The sequence below is a fragment of the Cibotium barometz genome, chromosome 23 (genome assembly GCF_041138505.1).
Source record: "Cibotium barometz isolate CiBa-2024 chromosome 23, ASM4113850v1, whole genome shotgun sequence".
Classification (NCBI taxonomy): domain Eukaryota; kingdom Viridiplantae; phylum Streptophyta; class Polypodiopsida; order Cyatheales; family Cibotiaceae; genus Cibotium; species Cibotium barometz.
In genome coordinates this window covers 2,239,715-2,261,170 of record NC_141068.1, presented here as the reverse complement: position 1 = coordinate 2,261,170, position 21,456 = coordinate 2,239,715, and the positions used below count along the sequence as shown (strand labels likewise).

The window sequence follows — 21,456 nt, the reverse complement described above, 5'->3', positions numbered from 1 at the left end:
TGATCATTGTATGATGTAAATTGTAATCATGTATGATGTATTAAGAATCAGGATTCAGTATGAAATTTGAATCATGGATTCATCATTCATGATGTATCATGATTCATGTATATGAAAGTTGAATGTAGATTTTAGCATTAAACTGTACCAAACATAAATTTATGGACACCCCCCTAAAAAAAACCTGGAAAAAACACCTGAAAAAAAATTTGAAAAAAACTTTTAAAAAACTTTTGGAAATTTGTTTGAAACGTTTTTGAAACGTTTCAAACACGTTTCAAAAACGCGTTTCAAAAAACGTGTGGCAACTATGCTTGTATATTATCATGTACATGCTGATTTTTTCTTTTCCTTCATTTAAGGGCACTTTGCCTTTAAGTGGGAGGTTGTTGGGGTAAAGGCATTATGTCCACCCTTATAGTGTGTACTAGCCCATAAGTTTTATAGTACATAGTACACTTAGTACTTTTAATGTACTAAGTGCACTATGTGTACTAGAGCAAATATACATGTGTGATAGGGGAGTCACACACTCATACTGTGAGTTGACTTATCCCTACACGTCTCTCTCTCTCTCTCTCCCTTCTTCTCTGTGTGTGTCTCCCACATGAAACCCTAACTCTCTCCCTTCAATCTTTGCTCTGTAGTGTGCAGTGACTGCACAGCAGGCTGCAGCACAAGTTCTTGCCACAGGTGACAGCCCACTACTCAAGAGTCCAGTCTCCATCTAAGCTGCCTAGCCTCCAGGCCCCAGGCCCCAGTGCCATCAGTTGCCAGCCTTCAAAGCTCAAAGTTCAATCACAATGGCCTCTTCCTCGCGAGCACCAGCAGCCCATGTTGGGGGCAAGGGTTCAAATTGGTCTTGGTGGGAAGAGGTGAATGCCCAGAGACCAGGCAGCGGGGGAGGTTCACGTCAATGGCGCTGCAAGTTATGCCCATACACACGAACAAGTGGGGCAAACAAGGTGAGAGCTCACCTTCTCCATGAGTGTGGGCATGAGGTGCAGTTTTGCCCAAATGTAAGCCAAGAGAAGAGGACGGAGCTCTAAGAGCGGGCTGCAGCACAAGTGTCTCTCTTTACAGCAAGGAGGGCGGCACGTCTTGTGGCAATTGACCCCGCAGCATTTGTCAGGCCACCTGTATGAGAGGCATGTAGTAGAGCCTCTAGAGCTTCTGCATCAACATCAGCTAGCCATACATCCTCCACATCACATGCGTCCTTTAGCATGCCATCCACAGTTCCTGTATGTCGACAGAGCACCCTTGATCAGAAATGGGATCCCAAGAGAAAGGAGGAGGATGATATGGCAGTGGCTCGCTTCTTTTTTCATGATCATATTGCCTTCAATGCTGCCAGATCTGAGTACTTCAAGGTTATGGTGAGGAAGATTGGCGAGTATGGTCCATCTTACACTCCCCTATCCTCAGAGACCTTGCGTACCACTCTTCTTGAGAAAGAGAGGCGTGTTGTAGAGCAAGTTGCAGAGAACACAAAGCATATGTGGAAAAAGAATGGAGTGTCTCTCATCGCTGATGGATGGAGTGATACACGAAAGAGGTCTATCCATGGGGTAGTGGCCTATTCTCGAGGAGAGATGTATTTCGTTTCATCGCATGATGCATCAGGGACTGGGAAGTGCTGAAGTGCTTGCATCAGAGTGGACAGAGGCAATAGAGTTTGTTGGTGGTGACCTTGTTATGGGATTTGTTGTGGATGGCGAGGTCGCCAACAAGGCAGCAGGTGCCATTGTTGAAGGGATGTATCCACATGTATAGTGTCATTTTGCATGGCACATTGCCTCAATAATTTATTGAAGGATATAGGGAAGTTGCCTTGGATTGCACCCATCATTGAGAGGGCAAGTCACATGGTCACTTTTGTGTTGAATTATCAATTCTTACTACATGAGTTTCATAAGAAATCAAGCAAGCGGCTTTGGAAGTACTCGGAGACACGGTTTGCGTATAACTTTCTGATGTTGGGCCGGTTGAGTACATGTAGTGCCGCATTGAGGCAGGTTTTCATTAGTGATGAGTTCATTACATCTCTGTTAGCCTCTACTACTGGTGGGTGGAAATGCAAAGATGATGCCGAAGATCTTGAGTTTTGGGAGCATGTGCGTCGCATTGATGCAATGGGGCAGCCCATAATGCATTTGTTGAGGCTTGTGGATGGCATGAAGCCATGCATTGGGAAAGTGTATGAGGCCATGGACAGGATGATTGAGAAATTGAAAGAGCTTATTAAAGAGCAAGAGCAATTTGATCATGACGACGAGGATGATGAGGACACTCTCAAGAGCAAGTATGAGATGGTTTAGGATCTTTGTGTCAAAAGATGGAATGCATGTCATTCTCCTTTGCATGCAGCAGCATACATTTTGGACCCCGAGTTTCAAGGCAAGGGTCAAGAAAATGATCGAGAGGTGAATAGTGGTTGGCGGATTATCTTAGAGAGATTGGTGTCAGAGCCTAGTGCAAGGCGCAAAATAAGAGACTCACGTGCAGAGTATAGATCTTTTTGTGGCATGTATGGTTGCCCCGATGCACAAGAGGATCGGACTCGGGTTGGGGCAGCTTTGTGGTGGGAGGATTTTGGATCAGATGGACCAGAGTTACAGCAATTGGCTATTCGCATTCTCAGCTAGGCTGTGAGCTCCGCTTGTTTGGGGCAACTCTGGAGCTCCTATAGTCACATTGCATCAAAGAAGAGGAACTGCCTTGGCATAGAAAAAGCACGTGATTTGGTTTTTGTAAGTGCCAACTTGTGTATGTTGGGCAAGGGGGTGATTGCAAAAGCTGATCCTTTTGTGGAGTGGGAGTAGCAACAAGAGAAGGAGAATGAGCAGGTTGAGGTCACAGAGACTGGTGCTCATGACAATGAGGCCAGTGTTTTCTTCAGTATGTATTCTTCAACCTTGGGTGTCACATGTGCAGCTCAGCTCAGCCTTTAGGGCCCTCTACCCAAGCTATATTTATGTAGACATGGTTTCTTTTCTAGTATCTGCATTCTAGAGACAGTAGACTATGGCACTATGCTTCAGCCGTGAGTCTCGACAGTTGTATTGTGTTTTGTGTACACAGCAGTACACTATTTTTGTAATATGAATCATGAATTGTGTCATTTTGTGTGCTTTCTTTCAAAGTACTCAAATGTAATATAAATACTTTAACATTTGGTGGATATATTGATGCATTTTTTGGGTATCGTTCCACCCACTGTCCCACCCCCCGTCCCCGTTCCCTGCCTCCACTCGTTCCCCATCCCCATACCCTTCCCCGTCCCTGTCCCGTCCCCCGACCCATGTGACTATGAGGAAGAGGCCTAGGAGAGAGAGAGAGAGAGAGAGAGAGAGAGAGAGAGAGTATTGGGTCCCAAATACCCTCTGTAGGGCCCTCACCACGAATGGTGTATTTGCTTTATTAGAATGATGTAAATCAGAATAATAAAGAGAAAAGTCTAGACCTGCACTTTCCACCTTGGTTGAAGTCTTCCCCTTGGCTGTCCTGGCCCTTGGAAGCGCCAACCCCTTGTGAATTATGAGATACTGGACTGAATTCCAGCATTGGGTATTTATATCCCCTCATGCATCCAGTCGGCCACCTATAAAAAACCTCACGACTAGGTCTTGGCAATAAACATGCTTTTTATTCATTTCACACCATGCAATATGCTGGCCAATCTGCGCAAATGGCTGGGACAGTGCCCAGGCTGCTAGGCAGCCCAGCCCTAGGCTGCCTTGTAAAAAGGGTTAACATCACCAAAATCTGCCCTACTCTAAGGACCCTAAGGACCCAACTCATAAAGAGTTGAATGACTACAACAATGAACATCTTATGCTATGTATAGGCTCTTGACCAATGGATGAGCTGGCCGACTGGTTTGGACTCCAATAAACGCTGGTCGGGCTGCGCCTTCTTGTTTGGTCATGATGCACCTGCAGCCTGCCTTCTTCTGGTACAGCCGACCCTTGCTGTCTTGCAGCCGACTGAGCCCTCCAAGTCCTCCAAGTCCAACCTACTCCTCATCTGCACCTTGTGCTCCAAATCCTAGCTTTAATGGTCTTTTTCTTGGCTGCCCCTTTTAGATTAGCCCGGAGAATGACCATGGCATTTTCATGTACATGACATCCCCCTTTGCTAAACTTGATGACGGGATTCCAACCTGTTCTTGGATGATTGTCATTATCCCTATCTTTTCCCGAAGTCCCTCTGTCATCCATCCATCCCTGGGAACCCTTTTCTCTAAAAGCCCGGCCCGGTCTCCAAAACCACTCTGTCTCAGAATAAGATCTATGCATCTGTTCCCTCCAGTCCCCAATCCATTCTTGCCCTGACTCTGAACACTTTCTTGGTCTTCATTCCTGAGAAATGAGTCTGGCACTCTCACATCACCCCTTGGAGGATAATCCTCCCTTGGGACCGTTGCCTGAGAACCTATCTGGCTCACAGGATTACCATCCCCTCTGGCTTTGTGGAACACCACCAACAAACGTCCTGGGAGCTCTTCCCGATTCTGTGTTCCTTGCCTTGGGCTTCGTATCCGAGTACTTTCCTGTACCTTGGACCTGTACACCATCATATGGGACTGATTTGGTGTTTAGCTTTGCTGAGCTTGATGCTCTGATACCAATGTAACACGCGGAAGCTCTGGGGGTCTTCTTTCCGCCCTAAACACCACTGAGAACATGCTGATGCAAAAACGCAGACAGAAGAGAGAGAGAGATGGCTGGAAATGCAGTATATTCCTATGGTCAAAAAGGTACTCAGTCCACAGCCCTAGGTTGCCTTGTAAAAAGGGTGAACATCACCAAAATCTGCCCTACTCTAAGGACCCTAAGGACCCAACTCATAATGAGTTGAATGACTGCAACAATGAGCATCTTATGCTATATATAGGCTCTTGACCAATGGATGAGCTGGCCAACTGCTGTTGGACCAGCCGACTGGTTTGGACTCCAATAAACGCTAGTCGGGCTGCGCCTTCTTGTTTGGTCATGATGCGCTTGCAACCCGCCTTCTTTTGGTACAGCCGACCCTTGCTGTCTTGCAGCCAACTGAGCCCTCCAAGTCCTCCAAGTCTTGCTCCAAGTCCAACCTATTGCCTCATCTTCACCTTGTGCTCCAAATCCTAGCTTTAATGGTCTTTTTCTTGGCTGCCCCTTTTGGATTAGCCTGGAGAATGTCCATGGTATTTTCGTGCACATGACATAACCTTTTGTCAGTGAGTGCTCTTATAACTCAGAGTGTGGAGGTGATCTTCTCTCGTTACGAGATTACTTTGTGATAAGGAGGCTGGTAGCATCTTGGCTCAGGGAGTCAAGGATAGTGGCTTGTACAAGTTGACCGCTTTGCTCTCTATTGGTTCTTCTTCAGCTCTTTGGCATGCTTGGTTTGGCCATTTGAGTTATCAACTTTTACAGTGAGCTTTGAAGGATGGGTTGGTTGAGGGTATACAGACCATCAAGGCTCCATCTTCTGTTTGTTCCTCTTGTTTACAAGGGAAGCAACACCGAGCGGCCTTTCCGAAGGAGACGACACACAGATCTTCGACATCACTTGCTCTTGTTCATGCAGACTTATGTGGTCCTGTGAGTACCGCGTCTTTGAGTAAGGCGTTGTACATGCTCGTGATGGTAGATGACTCCTCCAGATTTACTTGGGTTTTCTTTTTGAAGTCCAAGGATGAAGCTTTTCAGTACTTCTGTGATTTTGCAGGAGGTCAGGAATTTGACCTTTGGATGGTTTGGTGCAGATGAACTTGCAGACTTAGATTGGGGACTCCAAGTAGACCACTGAAGTAGAAAAGAGCTGGAGGTCTGCCTCAATGAATGTCAGTTGAGGGTGGCCGTGGTTGAGGTAGTTGGAGCGGCTATCATGGAGTCCTTCAAAAAACGGAAATGTAATAGAGAATCACTTGTGCACAAATATTAAGCTGAGAAATCACATACAAATCATTGATGCCTAATTAGCCTCTCACCATGAGGATGAAAATAGCCTTTCATAAGCTAAATGTGTGGAAGCCAAAGGCTCCAAGATTGTCCAAAAGTAATATGTCCAAAAGACACAAATGGTGGCCCATGAACCCCCTTTTATACTTGAGTCCATGACCATAGTCCTTAAAACTAAGTAATAAAGTTGCTACTTCATTATAACCCATCCCTTCCCAAAGATGAGCGGCGGCAGCGGGTGGATGAAGATGAGAGTCTCCTTGCTCTCCACAAGCTTGATGCCCAAAACAAGAGGGCTCAGCTTCTTTTATACTTGGGAAGGGCCTTGCTTTTTGCCAAAAAGCCCTCATGCTTTTGCTTTGCCTTTTTATGCTTTGCTTTTCCCTTTTTATGCTTTGCTTTTTCCTTTTTGCCTTTGCTTTTGCTCTTTTTACTTTTATTAATAAAATATTACTCAACTTTTGGTGCTTTTCTTTTCTAGCTTTAAGGCCTTAGAGTTGCTTTTTGAGAAAGTGCCTTTTTTAGCTTTTTGGTCCGGCTCAGTCTCCTCTTTGGTGCCCTTGGCTCATGGTCAATCTTGTTTGACTTTTTGCATTTTCTTGCTTTTTTGACCAAGACTGGTGCTTTTTCCAATGGCGACTTTAGGAACCCTGTTCCCATGTGTCCATCAACTTGTCCATGTGAAAAGAGCTAGGAGGACCAAATAGTTACACGTACACTTTGATTGCATATCCGTTTGAGGATGCTAGGCTGTAGATGGAGTGGTTTGTGTGCCCATGTTCTCAAACAAAGATTTTCAAAAATTTCCCATCAATTTGGTGTCTCTATTACACATTATGTGTTAAGCGGCAAGCCATGTATCTTGAACACATGCTCCATGAATCGCTGGGCAATTTGAGATGCTCCATATGTGACCTTGGAAGCAATGAAGTGGGGCGAATCGTGATTTGGTAAGTCTATCTCAAATAGATGAGCAAAGTGAGGCTGCAAATTCAACCGTGTTGGACCTCTTGAAATGTTATGTGGCGGATTAAATGTCCTCTTGGGAGAAGTACTTATCACTTATGGAATTTGCATACAAAAACACAGTGCATGCATGTATGAGAAAGGTCCCGTTTGAGATTGTTTATCGTAAGATGGTTTTGCCAGTCATCCTTTACAAAGGATGAGATATTTGCAACTGATGAGTATTTAAGAGACTTGGATATTGCCTTCGCTCAGGTGGAGATAGCCATTGCAAGGTCACAAGACAAACATAAAAAGATTGCCTATAAGCGTAGAAGGTAATTTGATGTCAAAAAGAATGATTGGATATTGCTGAAATTTGAGAAGTTAGAAAGAGGCCTCGCAAAGAGGGTGCATAACCTAAACTTGCAACCAAGTACTACGGGCCTTTTCGAGTGATCAAGAAGATCAATAAAGTGGCTTTTCGGTTGGTATTGCATAGTCATTGGCATATACACAATGCTTTTTATAATTCATTTAGGTATATAATTCAACCGTATTAGCGGACATGCAGATTTCACATTGTGAAGTTTTCATCCGAGTTACTACGGCCAATTGATATCGTGCTAATTCTTTCTATCTTTAGCGGTGCATTTGTCCTATCAACTACTTATTTGCTGTACCAATTCTTTCTATTTGCTACTTCGCGTAGTGCTAGGCTTTGTTATGACTGAGTCTGCCCTGCATCTTCGGAGGTTTGACATAAACTCAGTGCGAAGGCCTTTGTGTGAATATATGCTTGTGTGTGTGTGTGTGTGTGTGTGTGTGTGAAGTGCGTGTGTGAGAGCATATCTTGATACAGAGTTCTACACCCACTATTGGGCACTGATGACGTTAATGGGGATGTCGTAGTATCTAGTCCATACTATGCATAATGGAGTTGATAGTTATATAGTCTTGTGGGTTGACTACCATGAGTATATAACATGCACGCTCCTAAAAGGTGAATTTGGGCATGTTCCTGGATGTCCGCCTGTGAACCATGCGTGTGAAACTGTTTGTTGACATGGTTATGTGGCATGTGACATGTAACTTGGTTGAACACAATGCTAATCAATACACTTAAATACACCAAGATTTAATGGATAACATGCTCAATATAAGAAGTAATTTGTTGAATTGACAAGAGATGCACAATGAGCCGGAACGGCCGGCTCCTCCCTCGAATAAAGTATATTGATCTTGGGAGAATCAAGTACATAGTGTCATGGGCATTTGTGACCAGATTTCCATACCAATGCATATGAATACAGAATTGCAAACAAAGTGGTTGTCGGTGTAGACTTGCAACTCACACTACCCTCTCAAGTGCTCATGTTCCGTACCATCTGCTCTCTATTGTTCCACCAACATAAGGTAGCAACAATATGTAAGAGAACATATAGCACAAGAGAACACTACACAAGGTATGTGATCTTGGAATCCGGTTTCTCCCTCTTGCTACTTGCTTCCATATTTAAGCATAAAAGATTACCAATTGCAAGTAGAGTTGATGACAGTGGAAGTCTTCGCGATGGCAGTGCTTGGAGTGTTGAAATCTTCAAATTGTTGCAATTCTTCATGACAGAAGTCTTCAAGAGGAGGAAGGGAACCCTGGGAAAGCTTCTCCTATGGTTCAACTTGAGAAAGGAAGGCTGAAATTAGGATTTACAGCAGAAAGACCTGAAATTACAGTTGTTGAATTTCAGTCACTCATTGGGAGTGTGTAGAAGAGTGAATAGCACCCGGAAACACTCTTGAAAGCTTGGGAAACACCCTAGCAAGCTTGGATATGGAGTTGGGAAGGAGAAAGTGCAGAAAATACAGCCCAAGAGGCCTCATGAAGGAGCTGCCTACTTCTAGAGAGAGAGGGAAGAGTAAGGTGGTGAGTTGTCCACTCTAGGTGTCATGTAGATGCTATGTGGTGGAAGCTAGAATGGACACATGGCTGGTTACTCTCTTTGTACAAAGGGGATAAGATCTGGGCGGTGGACATTGGGTTTTGTCCACCTCGGGACATCAGTGTGTGTGAACACCGGGTTGGTCAGAATTTATAAGTGAGTTTTGGTCGCCCAAAACTCACACTTACTTATAAACTAGTGCTAATTCCTAAGGCTAGGTTTATGACCAATATTTACCACCTGTCACATGCCACATAACCATGTCAGCAGACAGTTTCACACGCACGGTTTATGGGCGGGCGTCCCCTTACTTGGAACTATGCATTGGTCAAGCAAGCATGAAAAAACATGCAATTTTAATTGTAAGCAAGCACATAAAGATGCTATGCAATGGAGCATTGGTATGGACAATCCCTGTTCATGAGACTACACCAAAATAGACGTGCTCCAAGCAAGTATACGAGGTACCTGACCCAATGGAACACCAATCCACGAGGCATTTCCGGGCATGTACACAGAGGCACAAGTCCCAACGAAAAGCCAAGTCCACAATATCACATGAGTGACATTAATCCTCGGCATATACACTGCCATGGACACTAGTCCAATGTACATACATGATGAGAAAGCACGGGTGGACCAATTGGGTGGCTAAATGGTGACATTCCCGCGATTGACAGGTGTTAAGTATTTGTCATAATTGAGGCTTCGGATCTAGCATTATTTTATGAGTGAGTGTGTACACACTCTATTAAGTTTTAGGCGATCAAAAGTCACTTATAAATATTGACCAATCTTGTGTTCGTACACACTGATGTCTTGGGGTGGACAAAGCTCAATGTTCACCGCCTAGTACAAAGAGAGCAACAAGCCAAGTGTCTGCTTTCCCTTCGACTCCTACTCACTTTCTCTCTCTGCCTGACACCTTAGGTGGATATCTCATCATCTCTCTCTTCTTCCCACTCTCTAGAAGTTTGCGCTCACGTCAAGAGGCTTTATGGCTATATTTTCTGCACTTTCTCCTTACCTACACCATATCCAAGCTTGTTAAGAGTGTTTTCCAAGCTTCTAAGAGCGTTTCTAGGCCGTATTCACTCTCCTACACACTCCCAATGACTCAAATGCAAAACAGTCGTTTTATTCGTTGTAATTTTTGTTCTTTTTCTTGAAAACCCTAATTTCACCCTTCCTTTCTCAAGTTAAACCATAGGGAAGCTTTCTGAGGCTTTCTTCCAATCACTTGAAGACTTTTTTCACGAAAGATCGCGACAAATTGAAGCTTTCAACATTCCTGACGCTTCCATCATGAAGACTTCCGTTGACATTGACTCTACTTGCTATTAGTAAGCTTTAATGATCAATTATGGAAGCAAGTAGCAAGAGGAAGGAGCAAGACTCCGTGTTCACATACCTTGTGTAGTAATCTCTTGTCCTACGTGCTCTCTTGAATATTGTTTTTTTACCATGTTCTTGGATTCATCTAGGTATATATATTGTTTTTACCATGTGTGGGAGGAACAATAGAGAGCAGACGGTAGAGAACCTAGGCAATTCAGAGGGTAGTGTGACTTGAAGATTTTCACCGACGACCATATTGTTTGCAATATTGTATTCCATTAAATCTTAGTGCATTTTAAGTGTATTGATTAGCATTGTGTTCAACCAAACATTCCACACTGACCGGTGGAAGTACATCTCATTAGTTGCATTTTCATTCGCTAATGCGTAATTGTGATGTTTTTTTTGCAAAGCTCATTTGTTACATGATTGAGTATTGTGGCAAGATTGGCAAAAGTGCTTTCTTGAGAAATCGAGTGAGGATAAGGGTATCCAGAGTGTTTTTTGGAGAACCAAAGAGGGCTAGCTAGAATACTTCATAGGGAGCTCGGATAATGTATGCCATGAAGTGGGAAGTCTCATTAGAGTTGAATCATTTGACATGCACATCTCATTAGAGTTAAGTCATCTAATAATGTATGCAATGAAGTGGGATGTCTCAGTAGAGTTAAATCATTTGAAACATATAGCTCAGTGTGAGTGGATTAGAAATCCACAACTGAGTCTGAGATTTTATGCCTCTAATTGCACATGGTTCATCTGTTCCACCCATTCCCAATTGTACCATCAATTGGCCTTGTGTGCTCCAAAAGTTACATGGCAAAAAATGTAAGGTGCATATTTAACTTTAACATAACTGGTTGTTATTATTTGGTTGCAGAAAAAAAGAGAGGAGGTGCTCAAGAGGCCAATTCCAAGTAGGATGGCAGCATACGGTATCATAAGGAGTATGCTTTTGGAGTTGAATGATCCTTATACAAGGTTCATTACCCCTCGAGAGGTCAACTCCTTATGTCTTATTCATTGAGTTCATGATTTCATATATTTTCAATGCCTCCCACCCCACGTCTCACTAAGCATTTTTTTCATTCCCTAGATAAATTTATTCCGGGCTTCAAATACTCGGAATTATCGAGTTGAGAGGCACATGTTTAGCATCTGGACTTTCAATTCATGCCAAACTGGGTTGATCCAAGGTCAAAGTCTTCAAGAATTGAAAATCATTGGCAAGGGGCTTTGCAGTTTTTTCTAGTGATCCATGCTACTACTTTGACTGCTAGAAGTGTAAAGAAGAAAAGGGCACAATGGTTAGCTTGTATGATGGGCTGCATAAACCAGACTCACACATCACAGACTAGACCACTCGAAACCCCCACAAAGGATTTGAAAACTGTATAAAGGTGGGAGCATGTCTCCTGTTGGGCTACCTGTCATGGCAACTTACATTGGTGGGGTGTTGGATGGGAATGAATGTGCTATGATTACCCACATAGTTGTATATGCATGATTGGATATGTGGTAAACCAAGTGGTAGGAAATGCTCTTTAAATTTTTACGTGCTGATTGTGTTTACTTTTGAAATGCTGATGGTTTAATTTGTGTGGCTGAAGGCTGCCTTTTCTCACTGCAGGACCTGGTCTGTTTCTGACAGTTAAAACAACTCTCAAAGTATGACATGACTGGCATTGGGCTTAGCCTTGGGGAGATTGGGGCAGATGATAGTGACACAAGATTGCGTGTGGTCGGGATAGTGCTTGGAAGCCCGGCTCAAATGGCGGGTGTCAAACAGGTGATAGAAAGTGTCGAATTGTGCAGTATAGATTCAAGTTTTGATGTTATTTTTCTGTTGGATTTAGATTCAAATAACTGTTAATCGTTTCAATGGGTTGGGAAAGGAGGATTAACCTAAGTGTTCCTTTGGCCGTCATGTGGAATAGGGTGATGAACTTCTGTCTGTAAATGGAGTAGATGTTCATGGAAAGTCCGTCTTTGAAGCATCTTCCCTTATACAAGGTCTTAAGGGCACTCTAGTCTCGATCGAGGTGTGAAACAATGGAGCTTTTTGTTATGGGTGTTTGGTAATTGATCAGATTAGATGCCTTGCCGATTACATATATGGGACAAATTGCTAGAATTGTGTTATAAAATCTCTTTAATTTTCACGAGGTCTTCTGCAAACATCTCAACAGGTACGGCATGAACCATGTGGTGACACCCAAACTTTATCAGTTGAGCGACAACAATCTGTGCAAACTCCAGTTTATTACCGTTTAGAGCACAGAGCAGGTGACCTCATAGGCTACATCCGTTTGAAGGAGTTCAATGCAGTGGCAAAACGTGACATGGTTGCAGGTACTATTCCCCCTTGCCGATGCGCACATGCATGCATGATGATGTATGTATGCATGTGCACGCACGCATGTATGCATTGTTGAAGAAATAACAAGCTCAAGACAAACAAAGAGTTCAAGGTGTTTCCAACAGATCAAATGGCATTGAAATCAGAGCACTCTAGCATGCTCCACGGGCACGTGTATAAACAATCCTAATTTAGTATGTGTGTGAAAGTGGGTTTTTTTATTCTGTAAGCTTTTCCCACTAAGGTGTTTTTAGTAAAGTGCTTTTTCGTTGGTTTTAGAGTTCCCACTTTTCATAACATTGGTATCAGAGCCAGCATTGGTAAGGCTCTCAACGTTTGGGAGGCGTTGTGAAGGTTTTCTTTGAAAAGCTTTTTGAAAGTATTTGCTTCAAAGCCTTATAAGGCTGGCAAGGCATTAAGTGCAGCAGTCGTAGTGGCACAAAGGAGGTGCAAGGGAGCAGCATAGGCAAGCTAGAGCCGTGCAAGGGCACCAGCAGCAGGCGCAAGGAAACACGCAGCATATAGCAGTCAGCAAGCAGGCGCATATAACTTACAACACCATCAGAACGCTAACACAAGCTAGAGTGAATGATGAGAGCATTCACAATGTCGATTGGGAGGCAACACAGCATGCAGGCGTTGACGATTCAGCCCGAGTTCGGTAGCACAAAAAGTTGGGGTCGATAGTGCAAGCACGCAATGTAGAGAGCCGGGGCTAGCGGGGCCGGGGTGGCAGTTTGCAAGGGAGCCAAGGCAATGTATATGGAGCCGCTGATGGTGTGGATGAAATGCTTCTTTGCATCCCTCAAGCCCCATCCATAGAGCAGCTGAGAACATCATTCAAGACGTCCTTGACTATGGGGATCGGCGCGTCACTGGGCTTTTAGTTCAACCAGAGCCCCAGCCGGCCGCCGCTCAGCTCACTCCACAGCGGTAGCCGCTCAGCTCACCCCAGCCGCCGCCCTGCTCAACCACCTGAGAGCCGCTCGTCCGCCACCCAGCTCCACCCGGGCGCCACCCAGCTTTGGAAGCTTGAACTTGGGCATGAAGCTTGGACATAAAACATGGAACTTGGGTATATAGCTTGGGCATGAAGCATGGAACTTAAACATGGAACTTGGATATATAGCTTGGGCATAAAGCTTGGGCATGAAGCATGGAACTTGGATATATAGCTTGGGCATAAAGCTTGGGCATGAAGCATGGAACTTACACATGGAACTTGGACATATAGCTTGCGCATGAAGTTTGGGTATGAAACATGGAACTTAGACGACGGACTTGGACTTGGACTCATTGGATTTGGATTTGGATATTAGATTTGGTACTAGCTCGGTGAGAGATACTTGTGGGTCATCCTCATGGTGTGCACGGCATCAAAGATCTCGTGCCTCGACATTGACATTGGCTTGGATATCCTATTCTATATATATATATACCTAGATGAATCCAAGAACATGTCCAAATTCACCTTTTAGGAGCGTGCAGGTTATATACTCATGGTAGTCAACCCACAAGACTATATGACTATCAACTCCATTATGCATAGTATGGACTAGATACTACGCCATCCCCACTAACGTCATCAGTGCCCAATAGTGGGTGTAGAACTCTGTATCAAGATATGCTCTCTCTCTCTCTCTCACACACACATGAGCATATATTCACACACAGCCCTTCGTACTGAGTTTTTGTCAAACTGAAACCGGCCTCTGATAGAAAACCAGAGTGCGGTAGGAGCAATCACCCGTCCACTTGTAGTCTAGATGAGAAACAAAACACAGATTGGAGCTAGAGTGCCCAAATCTGAAAACACAGCGACACCTGTTGGCCCCAAAGCTTGGCGATGAACAGAAAGAGAGCTTACCAAGTTCAGCTCGTGAAACAACACTGGAGGAAGCAACAGCACCAATCTGTGCTTGCAGGCACTTGAATCCACAACCCTGCTTCACACGTGTGCTTGCACTTGCCTGAGTCCTCCTCCTGATGCTCACTCCTATGCTGTCCTTGAAAGTACAGATCTGAAAATCAGCACTGTACCCGTCTGTACCGCCTCGGGATACGTGCCAGGAGTTGTATTTGCATAAACAGCCTGCTGTCCACTTCTGTACCAACCTGAATCAGAGTATTCAGGTCTGTCCAGCCACCTGACAAGCGCCGCCTGCAGCTTCAGAACCCAGAAAAGCGTGCGTCAGCCCTGTCCGTACACTGTACGGCTGTCGTACAGGGCTGTACGGCCTGTGTACTTGCTGGTACAGCCTGTACTGGCCTGTGCGCAGAGTTTCCAGCAGCAGTTCCTGTGCGCAGCCAGCAACAGAGGAGAAAGAGAGAAAATGTTTGCCCAGTTCTGGCCGTACAGTGCTGTACGGCTGATTCCACTCAGAAAAACAGCAACCAGACTGGTCTTCAGCAGCCGCCTTCAGCTTCTATGCTTTTCCACGCTAGTATTCAAGCGCATGAAGGAAACTCCTCTTTTGCTACACGATTCCCCAAAAAGGGAAGAGAGAGAGAGAAGAGAGAGAAAACTCCTCCCCAATTTAATCCCTAGGGCCCCAAACTTTAATAAGTTCCTAGGGCCACTAAGGCCTAGGGGCAAACTCCAATAAACATTAAAACTTAATGTTTCTAGTTCCCCCCTTCACACCTAGGGATGTCCACACATCATAAACTCTGTCCGGGCACCCCCCATGTGAATCATAAAATATTCTGACTTTGCAACCACCAAGCACACACTTGTCCTGCTCCATTTTCACAGGGCCATGACAATAAAGTACAGATCTGAAAATCAGCACTGTACCCGTATGTACCGCCTCGGGATACGTGCCAGGAGTTGTATTTGCATAAACAGCCTGCTGTCCACTTCTGTACCAACCTGAATCAGAGTATTCAGGTCTGTCCAGCCACCTGACAAGCGCCGCCTGCAGCTTCAGAACCCAGAAAAGCGTGTGTCAGCCCTGTCCGTACACTGTACGGCTGTCGTACAGGGCTGTACGGCCTGTGTACTTGCTGGTACAGCCTGTACTGGCCTGTGCGCAGAGTTTCCAGCAGCAGTTCCTGTGCGCAGCCAGCAACAGAGGAGAAAGAGAGAAAATGTTTGCCCAGTTCTGGCCGTACAGTGCTGTACGGCTGATTCCACTCAGAAAAACAGCAACCAGATTGGTCTTGAGCAGCCGCCTTCAGCTTCTATGCTTTTCCACGCTAGTATTCAAGCGCATGAAGGAAACTCCTCTTTTGCTACACGATTCCCCAAAAAGGGAAGAGAGAGAGAGAAGAGAGAGAAAACTCCTCCCCAATTTAATCCCTAGGGCCCCAAACTTTAATAAGTTCCTAGGGCCACTAAGGCCTAGGGGCAAACTCCAATAAACATTAAAACTTAATGTTTCTAGTTCCCCCCTTCACACCTAGGGATGTCCACACATCATAAACTCTGTCCGGGCACCCCCCATGTGAATCATAAAATATTCTGACTTTGCAACCACCATGCACACACTTGTCCTGCTCCATTTTCAGAGGGCCATGACATACCCCCCTCTTGAAAGATGGCAAGCGTCCTCGATTGCATTCTGATGATGCATCAAAATATCCAAAGTGAAATATACAATATGGCAAGATCAGCGTCCCAATCTCTCTGAGCCATACACACGTATCAACATTCACTGCAAACCAATGGCATAGTAATAGTCCAAGTTGTATACCACTGTGAACCATACATATCCACAAAAATCTCATGTGACTAGTACACATATATCATAGAAGTCCCATAAACAGATGTACTGTCAGCCTCAGTACCTTCGGATGAGATAAAATCTGCACCAAGCGACCTCTAGATGTCATCTGAGCCTGTCTGTATCAAGGGAGTGGAGGTGCTACCCCCCTCTTGAGCATCAGGTAATGCTCCAGACCCATGCTCTGCTGAACCTGAATGAGCCACAATAAGAGTCGGCTCTAACTCAAAGGCATCGAGATAAAGCTGCAAAACCTGAGGTGAATCTGTTAAGTCACCTTCCTCCATCCACTTCGCATCCATCGGTGAATAGTTCTTGAACTTCACAAGATAGCGACGGGAAACTTTACCTCGTACCTTCCTTTCTTTATGTGCCAGTATCTGCTCTGGAATCAGAACCTCATCAAGTTCCTCAACTTCCGGCTGAGCCTCATCTGATACATCCTCAGGCACATCCCCGCGGAAAGGTCTAAGAAGACTCACGTGAAAAGCATTGTGAATCCTCCAGTGATCTGGTAACTTCAAACGATAGGTTACCTCACCAATCTTTTCCAAAACCTGAAAAGGCCCATAATATCGCATGCTCAACTTAGGGAATAAGCGCTCTTTACCCTTCATCTTCTTGAGTCTAGCCTTTTCAAAACGCAAAAGAATCCAATCACCCAATGCAAACTGTAAATCACGTCTGTGACGGTCTGCGGCTTTCTTTTGCTTTTGCTGAGTTTTCTGGAGGGCCAACTTAACTCTCCGATAAGCTTCATCCAAGCTGTCCACATACTGATCAGCCTCAAAGATCTTATCCTTTGTATGCAAAATGGGTGGTACCTTCTTCCCTCCTTCTACAATCTCAAAAGGCGCCTTGCCTGTCGAGCTATGTACAGTGTTGTTATATGCAAACTCCACCAAAGGAAGATACTTTTCCCATTGTTGCTTGTGCTCTGACACATAACACTTGAGAAGATCCAACACTGTAGAGTTAGCCTCTTCTGACTGACCATCTGTCTGTGGATGAAATGACGATGAAAACTTGAGAGTTGTACCCATGTTGTCAAACAACCCTCTCCAAAACAAACTCGTCATCCGTGGATCACGGTCACTAATGATAGACGTAGGCAAGCCATGATACTTGAAGATGTTCGCCATGAACAACTTCACCATATGATCCACTTTAATTGTCTTCCTCACGGGAATGAAATGAGCCTGCTTACTGAACCTGCATATGATAGTCCAGATGCCATCATTTCCCGTTTGTGTCCGTGGAAGATCAAATACAAAATCCATGGCAATGCTCTCTCAAGGTCTATCCGGAATAGGTAAAGGTTGTAATAACCCTGGTGTCTTCTGACGGTCAAACTTTACCTTCTGACATACGATGCATTGCCTCACAAAGGCATCAACATCTCTTCTCAAGGTTGGCCAATAAAAGAAAGTCTCCACTGCTTTGACCGTGGCGTCAATACCTCTATGACCTGCATATGGTGGAGCATGACTTTCAATCATAACCTTGAGTCGCAATGGCCTGGTAACACACAGTCTGCCATGCATTAATAAAAACCCATCTCTGAGAGTATAATGCTCATGCCGCTGACCCTCAGACATCTGATCATACAACCTTTCAAAATCCTCATCATGGGCATACTGGTCTTTCATTTTATCAAGCTCATGATGATAAGCAAGTGAAACTGCAGAGACCTGTGGCTTGCGTGACAAAGCATCTGCCACTACATTCTTTTTGCCTTCCACATGCACAATCTGGAAGTGAAACATTGACAAAAAGTTTGCCCAACGCATATGCTTCTCTGAAAGCTTAGTCTGCGTGAGGAAATATCGCAAGGTCTGATGATCTGTCTGCACAGTGAAATCAGCCCCAAGCAAGTAGTGTTTCCATGTAGAAAGAGCGTGAATTACAGCCAACATCTCTTTCTCATACACCTGCAAATGCTTCTCGGCATCTTGCAAAACTCTACTCTCATAGGCTATCACATGTCCCTCTTGCATGAGAATTGCACCAATGCTACTTCCACATGCATCACACTGGACAACAAAAGCCTTTCGGAGGTCCGGTAACACCAATACTGGGTCCGAAGTAAGCTTTTCCTTGAGCTTTTTGAATGCTGTAATTTCCCGATCAGCCCATCTAAACGGAGTTGCTTTCTTCGTCAAAGCATGAAGAGGTGAAGCAATTTCAGCAAAGTGCCGTATGTAACGCCTGTAATAGGAACACAATCCTAAAAAGCTGCGTACATCATGCACAGTCCTCAAAGCTGGCCAATTAAGTATTGCTTCCACCTTTGCTGGATCCATACGGACTCCATGACCAGACACAATATGCCCCAAGAAATGTATCTCCTGCAAGAAAAACTCACTCTTCTTGCCATTAACCACCAATCTATGGTTTCTGAGTTCTGCAAACACAATGGCCAAATGCCTTCTATGCTCTTCCTCAGTTCGTGAATGCACAATCATATCATCAAAGAATGTGCCCACAAACTCTCTCTATGAGGCCTGAAAATCCTGTCCATCATTCTGTTAAATGTGGCAGGCGCATTTGTCAAACCAAAGGGCATAACCAAGAACTCATACAACCCAAATGTGGTTCGGAATGCTGTCTTATGCACATCCTCGGGTCTAATGCGTATCTGATGATACCCACTTTTCAAGTCAATACGACTGAAAACTGTGGAGCCGTGTAAGCGGTCCAAGATGTCATCGATCCTCGGTATGGGGAATCGATTCTTGATGGTATTCTTATTCAGCGCCCTGTAATCAATACACATGCGCCAAGAACCATCCTTCTTCTGCACTAAGAGCACAGGTGAGCAAAAGGGTGATGAGCTAGGCTGTATCAACCCCTTATTCAATAGCTCCTGCACCTGACTCATAATCTCTTCCTGTTGGGCTGCACTAACACGATACGGCGGTCTATTCGGTGGAGTACTACCAGGAATCAGATCTATGGCATGATCTTCTGGCCTCTCGGGAGGTAATTCTCCTGGCAATGACTCGGAAAAACAGTCTTGAAACCCACCTAAGAAATCAGCCCTGTCCTTATCTAACATTGACAAATTAGACTTAGACTCATCATCCTGTGCATCCTTTACATAAATCAAGTACGCGGAAAGATGCTTTTTCATTACTGATGAAATCGCCGAAGCGGATACAATAGGAACAGATTTCCCTTTGAGTTTTACATCCAATACATGCTCTTTCCTCTATGAGTCAGAGTAATTTTCCTATTGTAAGTATCCACCACCGCATGTACCCTGTGGCACCATGGCATCCCCAACAAAACATCACAGCCATCCAAAGGCATGATGAAGAACTCTTCGCTGTCCACATAACCCTGCAAATGAAGCCGAAGCTTCCCAATGATAGGAGTAACGGGTTCTGCATACCCTGGACAAGCCATATTTGCCTCATGTAACGGCCCCATCTCCTCTGCGCGAATCCCCAATCGGCCAGCCAAATCTGGTGAAATGAAGTTGGCTCTAGCACCTGTGTCAAAGAAGATCAAAGCATTCTGATCTCTCACTTTGCCCCATGCCCTGCACAACTCTGTAGCTTCACCACTTAGCTGCTCCCCCACAAGATCAGGAACTAAGCCTGCAGAAGGCTTTGGTTTCTTTGGCTTGGGCTCTCCTTTATTGTCAGGGTCCTTCTTGGACGTTCTTTTGGGACAATTGAATGACATATGCCCCTCTTCAGTACAGTAAAAACACTTTTGAGCATCTCTCAAAGCCTGTCTTTCCTCAGAAGTCCTCTTGGGCATTGGCAACTTCTTATACTTTGTCTCAGAAGACCCTTTAGCATCACGAGAAGCATGCCCAAATTTTTCAGCTTTCTTGCTCAATTTCTTACTGCCCTTAAATCCAGATGAACCACCTGTGAGTAACGCATTAGCTGTCATAGCATTTTCAATCATCTGTGACATGTTCGTTACTCTTGTCTTTATACAATAATCTCGTACCTCCTTGGACAGCCCACAACAATACTTCTCTACCTGCTCAGATAATGGCATGGCACGATAAGAAGTCACTGGGAGTAGAGCTTCCCAAAACTTCTTGTTATAATCCTCCAAACTATCACACTTTGAAGCATCCAGCTTGTGCCATGCGGTCATAACATCCACCTCAAATGTAGATGTGAGCCATACGGAAGAGAAAACCTGTTTGAATTGGACCCATGTAGTGGGTGCTATGCCCTGCAAAAGAAGAGTAGACCACCACTGCAAAGCATTGCCCTTGAGAAAAGTGGCAGCTTTCCTCACCTTTGAGGACTCTGTATAATTCCCACCAGAAAAAGCAGCATCAAACTGCTGTAAAAAGGTAAGTGCCTTCAATTTATCCTTGGTCCCACTGAAAGTGTCAAACTTCACTGCAGCTCCCCCTTCCTTGTAATCCTTCGCCTTGCCCATAGGCGTTAGATTATCATATGGAAGTGGTTTCGTAAGATTGCTGCCCCCAACATTCATACCCATCATTGGGTCAACATTTCCCATTCCAACACCAGGCATACCATACATCCCAGCCATGTTTCCAAACATTCCATGCTGCATACCTGGCTGCATGCCACCAAACATATTGCCTTGCATCCCAGGTTGCATGCCTGCAAACATATTTCCTTGCATACCGGACTGCATACCACCATACATATTCCCTTGCATGCTAGGCTGAAAATTGGCTCCAAAAGGCCCATACATACCCATGCCTCCCTGAGGATAACCCCCAGTCATGGATTGAAACACCGAGCCACCACCAAAGTACCCTGGATGCATGTTCTGCTGAGGAATAGGTGGCTGTCCATAGAAGGAACTCTGTGGGTTAGCACCAAAAGCATGCTGCATGTTCGGAAACTGTGCAGGAGATGGATCCTGTGGAGTGGTACCACTATGACCCTGAGAAAGATTCTTTGAACGAACCTTCTTCTTCTTTTTCTGGGGCTCTGTGCGGGGCTCTGAGCGAGATCTCAAAAATTCAGCAAATCTCTCACTCTGTGTGAGCTGCATAAAAGTATCCATAACACTAGCCAAGCGATCTTTAAACCGAGCATCATCATCCTCTTTACCATGCACATCTTCTGGCTGTGTTACATCCTCATAAGGCTCAACATCTGCAGCCTGTTCTCCTGCAAAAATATCCTCAGATACATCTCTTTCAGGAGAAGTCTCTTGCTCTTCTTCTTCATGATAGAAGTACTCTT

The 21,456-nt window shown here is 44.7% G+C and overlaps 1 protein-coding gene across 5 annotated transcripts in view; it reads left to right on the top strand.

The window, feature by feature from the left end:
* LOC147625541 (Peptidase S41 family protein) overlaps positions 1–21,456 on the top strand; it is a 68,889-nt gene that overhangs the window by 26,994 nt on the left and 20,439 nt on the right. For 4 of the 5 annotated variants that reach the window (XR_015268703.1, XR_015268704.1, XM_086817043.1 and 1 more), the window contains 4 exons: positions 11,055–11,174; positions 11,826–11,963; positions 12,112–12,216; positions 12,364–12,526. Coding sequence is in view for 3 of the 5 variants with exons in the window: in XM_086817040.1 (XP_086673166.1) it covers positions 11,055–11,174; positions 11,826–11,963; positions 12,112–12,216; positions 12,364–12,526 (526 nt within the window). In the remaining 2 variants the exon portion in view is untranslated. The remainder of the gene's footprint in view (positions 1–11,054; positions 11,175–11,825; positions 11,964–12,111; positions 12,217–12,363; positions 12,527–21,456) is intronic. The other variant, XM_086817041.1, reaches the window with a different exon arrangement.